Source organism: Pezoporus occidentalis, unplaced genomic scaffold (assembly GCF_034315485.1).
Source record: "Pezoporus occidentalis ecotype Australia unplaced genomic scaffold, CSIRO_AGI_Poc_V1 ctg55, whole genome shotgun sequence".
NCBI lineage: Eukaryota > Metazoa > Chordata > Aves > Psittaciformes > Psittacidae > Pezoporus > Pezoporus occidentalis.
In genome coordinates, this window is record NW_026915888.1 from 1,966,236 (window position 1) to 1,978,054 (window position 11,819).

At 47.5% G+C, this 11,819-nt stretch overlaps 1 protein-coding gene across 1 annotated transcript; it reads left to right on the plus strand.

Moving 5' to 3' along the window:
- Positions 1-591: 591 nt before the first annotated feature.
- Positions 592-8,687, plus strand: CXCL14 (C-X-C motif chemokine ligand 14). The gene is made up of 4 exons (XM_062638066.1): positions 592-1,102; positions 1,926-2,031; positions 5,653-5,763; positions 7,545-8,687. The coding sequence occupies exons 1-4, from the start codon at positions 1,039-1,041 to the stop codon at positions 7,558-7,560; spliced, it is 297 nt and encodes a 98-aa protein (XP_062494050.1). The 5' UTR covers positions 592-1,038; the 3' UTR covers positions 7,561-8,687.
- The last annotated feature ends 3,132 nt before the right edge of the window (positions 8,688-11,819 follow it).

The following is an 11,819-nucleotide window of genomic DNA, read 5'->3' on the forward strand; positions in this document are numbered from 1 at the left end:
TGGCAGGGGTGCACTGGAAAGGGGCCGAGATGAACCGGGGGTCAGCAGAGGGGTTCGTCCGCCATGTGCTCTGAATACAGCACTAGGAAGGAGACTGGAGCCCTCTCTCTGATCTTCACCCACTTCCAGTGACACAGGTGAAAATTTGGAATCTGGGTATTAAAGATGCTATTTTAGCTGTTCCCGAAATCAGAAACAGGCTCTGCAAGGGAGATGGAACTTACATTAACACCCATGAAGTTCCCGTGTGTTGCCACCCTTTTCTTCATGGAGCAGAACGTTGTTGGGAGTGCTCATTGAAACAACCCTAAACTGGTCTTATTTCCCAAAATATCCCGCATCCTAAACCCACTTAACAATGTTCTTAGCAATATTCCCCCCCCCCATTTAACTCACTGAGCTTTGTTTTAGGTTTAGAAACCTGTTACAGATAAAACAACTCATTAGTATTAATAAACTCCTATCGAAGTCAATAGGTAACACCGCTTCCCAGATGAGATTTCCCCCAGTCCCATTTCCGAGGAGCACGGGCTTCTTCCCCACCCTGCCAGCTCCGTTCATACAAGCACCCCCCCCCCCCCCGTAAACCTCCTCCCGCTGAGGAACGCCCCAGCTGGGCAGGGGCAGCGGCAGCCGCCCCATCGCTGCGCTCCCACCCCCGGGATGCTCGGGGAGGGGGGCTCCCCCCGAGGGGCAGGAGCGGCAGCGGGTGCCGGTCCCGTCCCCCCCCCCCCCCCGCCCTCCCCGCCGGGGCTGAGGAAGCGGAGGGAGCCGTGGAGTTGCTCTGCATATTAATGAGCCGGGAGCAAGGGCAGCGGGAGCCGTCTTAAAAGAGGACAAGGGGAGGCAAGCGGCAGAGCGCAGGCAGCGCGCAAGCAGAGCGCAGGCAGCGCGCAAAGCGCCAGGGCAGCGCCAGCACCGCCGGGAGCCGCTCTCTGCCGTCCCCTCCCTGGTGAATTCCGGCCCCAGGGACGGAGGAATCGGGAGGACGAACGCAGGAGAACCCCCGGCGTCTCTTTAGGTACCTGCTGCCGCACCATGAAGCTCCTGACAGCAGCGCTGCTTCTGCTGTTCATCGCGATGTGCTTGGCCAGCGCAGAAGGTAAATCGGTTTATTCTCCTTTCTCCCGTGTAAACCTCTTTTCTCGTAATTGGTATTTGTATCGTGAGAGCCTTGGGTTGGATTAAGCTGTGCCCCGCAGGTTGGGAAGGAGTGATGCACTGAATCTGTGCATAGGGTAACCGAGAGGTTTTTAAAGGTGGAAGGAGAGATAAAATAAATCCACCAAAGTTGTGCCTCCAGTGCGAGGCCAACAGCTCTGCTCGCGGTGTCATGCCACAATCCTTGTTATTTAGGAACATAGTTCAAATGCTTCCTTTGAAACAGAGGGTGCTTTCCACAGGGTAAAGAGAGCAGAGCTGGATTTGATGTGGTAGCACGAATTGCACCGAGTGCCAGGCTGTATTTTCTGCTGTGCACAAAGATGATGGTTAAAAAAAAACCCTCAGCTTTTGTCTGGCTGTGAAAACATCGCAGCACCCGCTTGAAGAGAAATGTCTGAAAGTCCCACAAAGTCCTGCAGAGATGCGAGTGAATGAGAAAGTAGCTCAGACGTGCATTTCGCTCTGCTTAAAGAGAGTTCTGACTCTTTCATTTCCTTTTGTTACATACAATTACATTAAATCTCAGCAGGTGCACTTTAGAACCTCTCATATTTACGAAGCCACAGAACATAAATGGTATTTCCCAGGGAGTCACTACCTTTTCCTGGTACATTACACTTTTTATGCTCAACAGCATTGCTAAACCCAGATTTTCCCACCAGGGCACGAAAGCCCAAAGAGAAGTTTGGATGAGCGCAGGGAAGGGACGCTTGGTATGCAGGAGGCTTTGCAAGCACATGAGAAAATGCTTTCTCTTGTAGGCGTGAAGTGCAAATGCTCAAGGAAAGGTCCTAAAATAAGATTCTCTAATGTAAGGAAGCTGGAAATAAAACCGAGATACCCGTTCTGCGTGGAAGAGATGATTATGTAAGTTTTCCTTCATTTACTGCTTTCTCTTTCCCTGGCAGCTGAATTGTTTTACCTTATACTGCATGTTCCTTCTTTGTTCTTCTTTTTCCTCATGCCCTGGCATGCTAATTTCTAGGAATAGTCATTTGCTGAATCAGATGCAATAAATTATGCAATTCTGACCAAAAATCCCTGCTATCATTTGACACAACATTCTTGTGGCTCAAAGGAATATTTATGGAACAGAAGCAATAAAAGGATAATCCTTAGTGCAGCTGAAGATAGGGATAAAGTCCTACTCCACACTGCCTGGTGTAAACCCCAGAACTATTTATTCAGGTTTTTCTGGGCATGCACAGTAAGAGCAGGAGCAGAATTTGATCCATGGTGGTTTCTGCAAGGAAGAAGTTATCCCAAGCAGAGGCAGATTTTTGCCTGTGCTGTACCAAAGCCGCCCCTTGCATTCAACGGGATTACCAAGCACAAAAGAAAACACTTTTCTCCCCACCTCACCATAAGCTGTGACCATTGCTGCCTTGAGATCCAAAAAGTGATGTAGTGACCAGCTGAACCAAGGCAGGCACAGGGATGTCTGACATCTGATGGCTGGCTCAAAGGAAAGGTTTCTAGAGTTCAAATAGGGGTGGCTTGTGGACTTTTTCTGTCCAGTTTTGAATGCATCTTAAGATTTTCCCAGCAAAGCACCATCCAACTGGCACATGGGGCTGGATATAAGGACCAGAAGGTCAGATTCTGAGCAGACTGCACGGGGCCCCTCTGCCCCCTAAAAGGGGGGAAAAAGGGTCCCAACAGCAGCCACATCCCCAGAGCACCAAGGACTGATTTACTGCAGTTGTTTGTGCTACCCCCACTGAATATTTGCCATTCGCTTAACCTTAGAAAGATGCTTTAACAGCAGGATCCGAGTCCTGTCCTGCCATGCACCACCTCTGTAATGCCCTCAGGGCTAACTCCTGCCTAGATGACTGGTACAAACAAGGAGATACCACAGGAGCCTGATCCTGCCTGTGCAGAAATGCCTCACCAGGCTCAGCAGAGGGTGTATGGAGGAGGAGCGGAGAGCCAAGCTTCCTTATGCTTCCTCCACCTTTACACCAGCATCTCTGTAAGCAATGCTCAGCTCAAGGGGGGGCCACCTCTTTAAAGCCCAAATAAGCTGCTGGTGACCTAAACAGAAACGCTTGCAGAACGTTGCTGCCTAAATCAGTTCCTCTCAGCTTTACTTTGACCTTTTAACAGCAAAACTGTGGTGTAGACGAGCAGTAACACTCCACATCCCACTCTATGGATATGCCCGAAAGCAGCTGGTGGCTTCGGGGTATAAAATAAACCTGATAAATACAACATTTCACTTCCAACGTGAAAGTCGGGAAAGCCGGAACGCCGTGCAGAGCAGTTGCTTTCCCAGCTGGATAGTTATGCAGATAGCGAGCAATGTTATTCAAGCCTGGAGGGTTGCCCTGGGGTTTCGCTGCAGGGACAGAGCTGTCCCATCACTGCTGCTGCTTGCGGGGCAGGGAGGGTGAACCCACTGCTGTCACTGCCCTTACAGCTCCCCTAATGCAGTCTGAAGTCAGCATTGAAAACAAACGGAAATTAATATTCCAAGAACAAATTGATCCAGGAATGTCGGGACAAGGCACAGAGGAGTGAAATTCCTGCAACTGGGTTTTTGTTGCTGCAGTGACCATCTAAAATGAGTTGTTGAAGCTGGGTCCCCTCCTGCCCTTCTCAAAAGCTCTCATATCTTTGCATAGAGCAGAAACATGACATAAACTATGTTTGGCAAAGTAGTAGGTATGGGGATACAGTTTAAGAAACCTGCAGATGAAATACATGGGGGCATGAGGTGCTGGAGGTCATGGACTGATCCAGGGTGCTTGTCACAGCTTGAGACATGGCTGTGTACTCAGGAAGATTCAGTCCCTTCTCCCTCCTTCTCAACCTCTTCTTGCAGCCCATTGAGGCAACTCCTCACTCAGGGCATCAGCTCCCACAGCTGCTTAGGCATGTTCCCTTATATGTGCTAGACTAGCATCCCCAGGAGCAGGGCCAGGTCAGCTTAGGATACCCAAAAATGCCACCATCCATCCACAGCATCAGGGACTGTGCAGAAACCACACAGGAACCACAGAAGACCGTAAGGCTGCCTTGGTAATGTCTTCTTTGCTGTCCAGCCACTAGCATCAAGGCTGAAAACCTACATGTGATGTCAAAGCAACACGTTTCAGCCTGAGAAATGACCCAGTTCATCTGAGAAACAAACCATGCATCTTCTCCTCAAACTGCAGGTTCTAGTAAACCCAAAATTGTCCTTCAACTGCTTGCAGCACCAGTGCAGAGCTTGCTGCTTTTCAGAGGTGCTCCTGCTCCTCTCCTCCTGCAAATCAGCTTGTCCATCCCTTGGAAATACCCTCTGTGATCCATCAGACGATAAGCCCCAGCCAAGGTCTGGCATCAGACAGAGCAGCCGAGAACGTGGCTGCTGGATGGAGAGACTGCACAAACCTCAAGCCCATTAAAACTTGCATGCCAAGGATTCCACTCCCACTCAAAGCTACAGGAAAACTCTTCTTACATATGTACTGATTTCCAGAAGCCGAGAACACCCTTAGAACAGAGACAGTCCACAGATCTTAGCAGTAATCCTTCCCTTTCCAGCATCTGCAGCCACAGAAGTTCTTGGAAGTCTCCCACTGCTTTCCTATGCATTGGAGAAAGGGCCACATCCTCCCCAAAAAACAACCTGAAAATCACATCTTATCTTTTTGTGACTTCAGCTGACACTTGGTAGGGGTGGAGCAGAAAGGTGAGCAGGGAAGAAGGTTAACTGAATGGAATGAGCTCTCAGAACACCCTGTATAACCTCGAAACGGTGGTGAGACCTTTACATAAGCTTATGGAGGCAACAAAGAAAGCTGGTCTGGGGCACACAGGCACTCTGCTACATGCAAGTATTTAAATAATGTGGACTTAAAGGAATAAGTAACTAATGAAGAGGGTGTGATCTTTCCTCTTGATGCAGGATTGTCGAGCTTAAAGGAATCATATCCTCATGCAAAGACCATGCAGTTGTCTGAATGAGCCCTAATGAAATCGGCTATTAAATTCAAAAGATAATATCTAACAGGCAGAGCAAACCAACTGATTAAAAACAGTGCATAAATCTTTATCTGGTACAACCAAGTATAACAGTGGACAACACTGCACTGCTGTGATGGCAGCTGAAGATCTGCTCTGCTGTTATTACAATGAACTCAAATATCTGCTATAAAACACAGAGCATGAAAACCCTTCCACTGCCCACCTGGGTGAGAGTGCCCTGACCAACCTGGGCATTTACCTGGAGTGGGAGTGGGAGAAGAGGGCCAACATTCCCATGTTCTTCCCTGTGAGGGTGGTGGGATACTGGCACAGGGTGCCCAGAGAAGCTGTGGCTGCCCCATCCCTGGCAGTGCTCAAGGCCAGGTTGGACACAGGGACTTGGAGCAAGCTGCTCCAGTGGAAGGTGTCCCTGCCCGTGGCAGGGGTTGGAGCTGGAGGAGCTTTAAGGTCCCTTCCAACCCAAAGCATTCCATGAGCTATGACCCCAGTAACCTGTGCTGTCCTACATTGCAGCGTGACTCTGTGGACACGGGTGAGAGGTGAGCAGCAGCACTGCTTAAACCCCAAACGCCAGAACACAGTGAGACTGCTCAAGTGGTACAGAGTATGGAAAGAGAAAGGCAGGTAAGTACCCATTTCCTGAATGGGTGAGGAGAAAATCTTGGGAACAACTCGGGCAATCAGCAGCATTCAGAGAGAGAGAGAGGCCAGGAAAATGCACACACTGCAAATGCTCCATCCAGCACAAAGGATGCATTTCATTACCAAAATCACAGTTAGAAATTAACATTCTTGACAGTACTTCTTTCCTGCCACATGCAGCCTCACTTCTATTTTAGGATTAGGCTGTTCCAACTATTAAAAGTAATTATTTTCTGTTAAACTACTCCTCAGCAGCTATTCTCAGTTATTTACATACGCATCTCCCTTCTACGGGTAAAAAGCCAAGATGAAAAGCTAAATTACTTTCATATGGGCACAAGGAAAGCAGTCAGCAGAGCTGAGAAGACAGTTCCCTGTCTCACACTTCAATCACACCACCTCAAAATCTTCAATATCCCATGATGCAGATATTTGCCAAGTTTAACTGGTGCATCACTCCCAGAAAAACAGTAACTTGCTAGTACAAATCTCTGCCACCTTCCCCCTTGCAAGAAGGATTTGGTTTTCATTGCAAGGCATCCATCATAGAAGAAAAAGCAAGAATTCCTGATAGTTGATGGCCAGTGGCAAGGTCCCTATCTGCAATACAGGGGAGCTGCCCAAATCCTACCACCACTGCAGCTGTGGCCATAAAGAGCAGTCCAGCCCCTCCAAACCCTGATCCTCCTCACCTGATGGGGAATTTGCTCCCCAAAACTGAGCTCAAATGGGGCCAGCAAGCCCCATGTCTCAGCAGGCCCAAGGGTGGCAGTGACTCCAGCAGAGCCATGCAGTGTTTGGTGGCTGGGATGATACCACAGTGGGTGCTGAGCCCCCAGCCAGTTTCCCTGACTCCCTGCCAGCTCCCTGCGGCTGCTTCCCAAGCAGAGCACGGGGAGCAGCCCTGGCTATTGCACAACCACATATTTACACTCTTCCCTTGGTGCTGGTTTGCTTTTCTCACAAGGCTGTCGCTCAGATGACGCAGGATGCTCAGCCCCAGGCTTGTGCATACAGCAAACGCACAGGGCTCCCCGAGCAGACTAAGGGGAGGGATGCCCTGTGTGAGGCCAAGGACCAGGGCTCCTGTCTGCAGACAACGGCGCTGCTCATGCTCTCTTCCACAGCCCAAAATAAGGGTCAGCTCAAGGCTTCCTGGGCAAGCAGTGCAGCCAAACTGCAGCTGAAGCAGCACCAAGTGAATATTTCAGACAGAAAGAACCAGAGTTAAATCAAGTCCTCACAATAAATAAGCAATATTTCAGTGTCTGCAATGGCAATCCCACCACACTGCTCCCCAGAAAAAGCCAGGGCTCAGCCATGCAGACTTCATTCTCTTCCACAAAACAGCACCTACCAAGGTTTTTCACATGCCGTGCTTTCACCCAAGGAGCCTGCATAGGTAGGGTTTACCAGCAGATAAGCCTATCAAGTGGTCCTCTCAGGAGATAAGTTAGAAAAACCAACATTGAGTCTAATATTATTCCAAACATAAGAGATATTGTGAATTTATTATTTACATACAACTCACCATAAATGTCAATGTATTTATAGGAGACTGAGATTTGCAGCATCCTTCCAAATGCTTCATGGATAGCAATCACTGCTGGAGTCAATAACTCACTTTCCAATCTACTTCAGCAAAGGCTTAAAGTCTGGGGTTCTGCTGTTTGTGGCTTTTTCATTATTATTATTAATGAGTTGGAAGGGATTTGTTTTATTCTTATTTAAAACACCTGGTTCTTGGCTTTCCCTCTCTTTAGGGTTTATGAAGAATAAGAGGAAGCAGCATGAGGAACGGAGCAGACTCCCTTGGCTGGCATAGGACTGGGCTCTGCAGAAGACGACTTCTCTCTCACAGACATAAGACACAAATTCTATATTATTATAAAGCACTTTTTACCAAGGGTCAGTTTTTACATTTTATAGCCACGTGCAAAAGGCTCCCAGATTCCACACGCATCTCTCGCGCTTCGGGCTTCCTACCCATCCGCTCTGTACCGACATTGGGGAAACCTCATGCTTTTCATTTGAAAGAGGTTGGGTTTGGGGTTGTTGGTTTTTTTTATTGTTATTCATTCATACTTCACTATGATTGCAATCGAGCTTTATAAGCTCATTAGACAAACAGTAACGTTTGTAAAGGTGTTCTACAGCCATGTCCCTCACCCTTTCGCAGTGGGAAAGCTTCGGTGCTGTGGTTCTTTGTCATGTTTGCAGCCTCCAATTTAGCCAGGCAAAGCAGGGACCAAAGATGAGTTTGCTGGGGAAGATGCCACTGGAATGCCACAGCTGTAACAGCAGAAGTGAGGTCCCTCAGCCCATCGTCAATGAGTGTGAACATCACTGTGCACCTCTCCAATGGACTCGAGGTCTTGCTGCAAGGTGAAGCATACCAGATCTCCCATCTAACGTTCCATGCAGTTCTAGATCATTTTTATTACTAAGAAAATGTTTATTTGGGGGTTTTTGTTTCCACCTGAAGCTCTTACAGAGGGTTTGTGGCTTCAGTACCGAGACATTTTAAGCTTCAAGACTATTGTGTATGATTTCCTAGATTTGTAGCAATGAAAAAAAGCCTTTAAAAGGTACCTTTTTATGAAAAATATGATAGGGCCAACATATAAATACCTATCTATGTTTTAGTCACAACATATTCATTATTTTGAATGTAATACTTCAACGTTAAGCAGTGCATTCCTCTTTTTAATATAACAAAACTACCTTCCCACTTGTAAATATACTCTAGGAAGTCTCCCTATATTATCTCGCTGTATAATGTACTGTACTGCTAAATTATCCTATGCTATTTAAATGGTTGAAATATTTAGAAGGTTGCATGCAGATTTCATATTTCTTTCTAAGACAAATGGAAAAAAAAGAAATAAAAAATATATTTAAAACCAGCTGACAGTTTCTCTGGAATTTCCTGGAGCCACCAGGGAGCTTCAGCCACTTCCAATCACTTTTCATCGGATGAATTGGTTTGGGGGAAAAAAACACTGAGTCAGAGAAGCTGATTCAGAAATACAACTTCTTGGTGACATGGACATTAGAAAATGTTATTCTGAGCTAATTTGCTTCCCTTTCTCATTTTGGAATTTGAATTGCACCCAGACACTGAGGAATCTTGTTACATAAAGAAGGACTACGCCACTGGTCTGGTGTTATATTAAATACATGTAAATCGATCACTCCAGGTCCATATAAACACAAGTAAAATGCAGTGATTTAGACAAGATCTCGCTCAGATGAGGGAAGGCTGCCCAGTGAAAAACCACACAACCAAAGGCCTTCAAGCCACCCTCTCCTCCTTCTGTGCAGTTTTTGCCCTCCCCCAAAGGGAGGGACTTTACACCCAACAAGGCTCCTAAACCCCTTCCCAGCTAAAAAGGAAAGAAAGAGATAGGAAAGACAAAGCCAGCAAGAGTTTAAATGCATGAGCAGCACAACTGCTGTGACAGTGGCCTTGTATGATATAATCAAGGCCATGCCTAGCCTCAGCTCAAGGGTTTCCTCCAGGCAGAAGAATTATATATATATACACACACACATATATGTATCTGCATACACACATGCTATATGTAATTATTTGCTGTGATAATGCCCTGGCAGAGCTGAAGGAGAAACAGGAATTCCAAGTATTTTCCCATTCTGCACAAGGATGAAGCTACAAAAGTTAGATGCTCATTAGTAAAAAGCATTGAGAAAGATCCCAGAATGTTTAACAAATTAAACCTCTGGGGATATCAGCCACAAGGGCTGAGCATCTGAACCTGACCTCCAGGCAAACCCTAGCCCATGGGCTGCCCCTCTCCTTTCTCAAGTCACACTTTAACAAAACCAGTAGTTTTTTCTTGAGGATACTGGATTTCAACACACTGAAAGGCTGCAAGAAATGGTTGATGCTTATTTAGCGACTACTGGGCAATGCATTTCCTGGGAAAGTATTGACACAGTTGCACAAGAGTGGCTCACACTCCGTTGGGAATGCTGTGCATGGCTCCAGTTGCCCTAACACAGTAGCCTGTGACTCACACCTCGCAGGGTATAGTCTGGACAAATGACTCCCAGTTCATCTGCCAGACCAAAACCACCAGCAAGAACTGGGCACAGAGGGAACCAACTGCAGCTGTTTTTTTCCACTTGCTAGAATGGAAAAGAAGGAAGAAAAGAGCTGTTTGCTTTGATACGCAATTCCCTTTGACATGAAATCTGTGCTCCAAACAAAACAACCGCTGGAAACAGCAATTGAAACAATAAGAGAAAAATAAATGACACTGAGCTGGTTTTCCCAGGGCTACTGAACTGCATCTCCAGGCAGGGCTGTTCCCAGAAACAGGAGGAGCATCCTTTGCCATCACCAGTACGGCAGCTGTGAAGGGAAATACTGTGTCAGAAGGTAACTGCCACACAAAACTTCAACACTTCAGATGGAAACATCTCTGCTAGAGCATTTAAATACATATAAGTAGGTACCTCCTCCACCTAGATTTGGCAGTAACCTTACAGTTGGCTTTTGTTTTCCCCAGCAGATTGCAGGCTGCAAAGCCACAGGAGACCGTTCAGTCCAACCTCCCTAATATACAGACCATACATCTGTGCTTTGAGATTGAAGAATTAAGCCGCTGAAGCATGGTCTGAGCACGCACCAGCCAGCCCTAACTGCTCACCAGTTACCAGTTCCCCTTCTTAAGGGCTTGAACATTTGCAGAGAGCCAGAGCCCTGCTTCATCCTGGGGTGCAGAAGCAGCACAAGCAGACCCCACTGTTCCTTTACTCGCACACCGATGCTACACCACAATGATGCAAACCCTTTACAGAGCCTTCAAGAAGAGCAGCAGGCAACTGCTTTCCCCCATCCAGCAACACAGAGCACAGGAGACCCCCATACACACGCTTTGGGTATTGGGTATACACAGGCTGTACCCCAATCACTGTCAGACTTTAATAACAGCATAAGGGTGACCCAAGCAGCTGCAGTGAAAGGGAACAATAGCAGAGAGACCTGCCTTGCCTCTTCAGTGAGAGTGTTACATGGGATTAGTAATGTTACACAGATCCTTTCACCACTTGCCTTTCACTTGTTCATATACGGTCCAGGTCAGCAATGGCCAGAAAGTTTATTAAGCAGCAATAGCTGTGGTCTGTGCGAGACAGCACAGTGCTTTCAGCAGGTCCAGCTGCCTGCTGTGCCCAGCTCCCCCCAGCCACCCTAAATCAAGGCATGAGGCCATGCCAGATGCTACACCCATAGGGACCTTTCCTGACCATGTCAATAAGGTGGAAGAGCTGGTCCTGCACTAATGAGGTTTCATCAGGGCTGTGGGACCAAATGTTGGGTTCTATGGTAAAGTCATCAGAGGGGCCTGAGGGTTTGCACTGGTCACCCCTGAGCCCTGGGTGGGAAGTTGAAGGCAGTGTTACAGCAACCCAAGTGCTCCCTGAGCTAATTAAACCCCATAGTTAGGTCCCTTCTGGACCCACATGTGTATAGAATGAGAACAAATGTGAACACAAAACTGTGATAATCATCACCTTTTTCACCCTCAAAGGCTGCCTTCTCACACCATCACCTCTACTAATCAGTAGCCCCGCACAGACAGCAATGCATTAACAGCCCCCAACTCATACCAAAGGAATTAAAGTATTTAATACCCATCACAGATCCAGAAGTTGGGTTTTGAGCACCCAAAGCATCCTCATTTCCATTAGCCAGCACTACACAAGACAAAGCTGTACGAGATCAAAGGGATGTTTGGGAGGCAGCAGCAGTGCAGGGTTCAGCCCTGTTCCTTGCCCTCTTCAACCTCACAGTACATTGATGCCCAGCAGTTCTTGGGCCATGGCCAGCAGATCCCAGCCCAGATGACTGCTCTGGAGGAGCAGCGGGGGAAAGCAGGGCTGAAAGGACATCTAGTGGCAACCAAAAACCTTCTCAGACAGCCTGGGGACACCTCCACAGCCCTCTGAGCCTGTCTGCCCTATAAGTCAGCGTGGAGCCTGCTCCTTGCATTGCTGATGCTGGGAATGCTCTT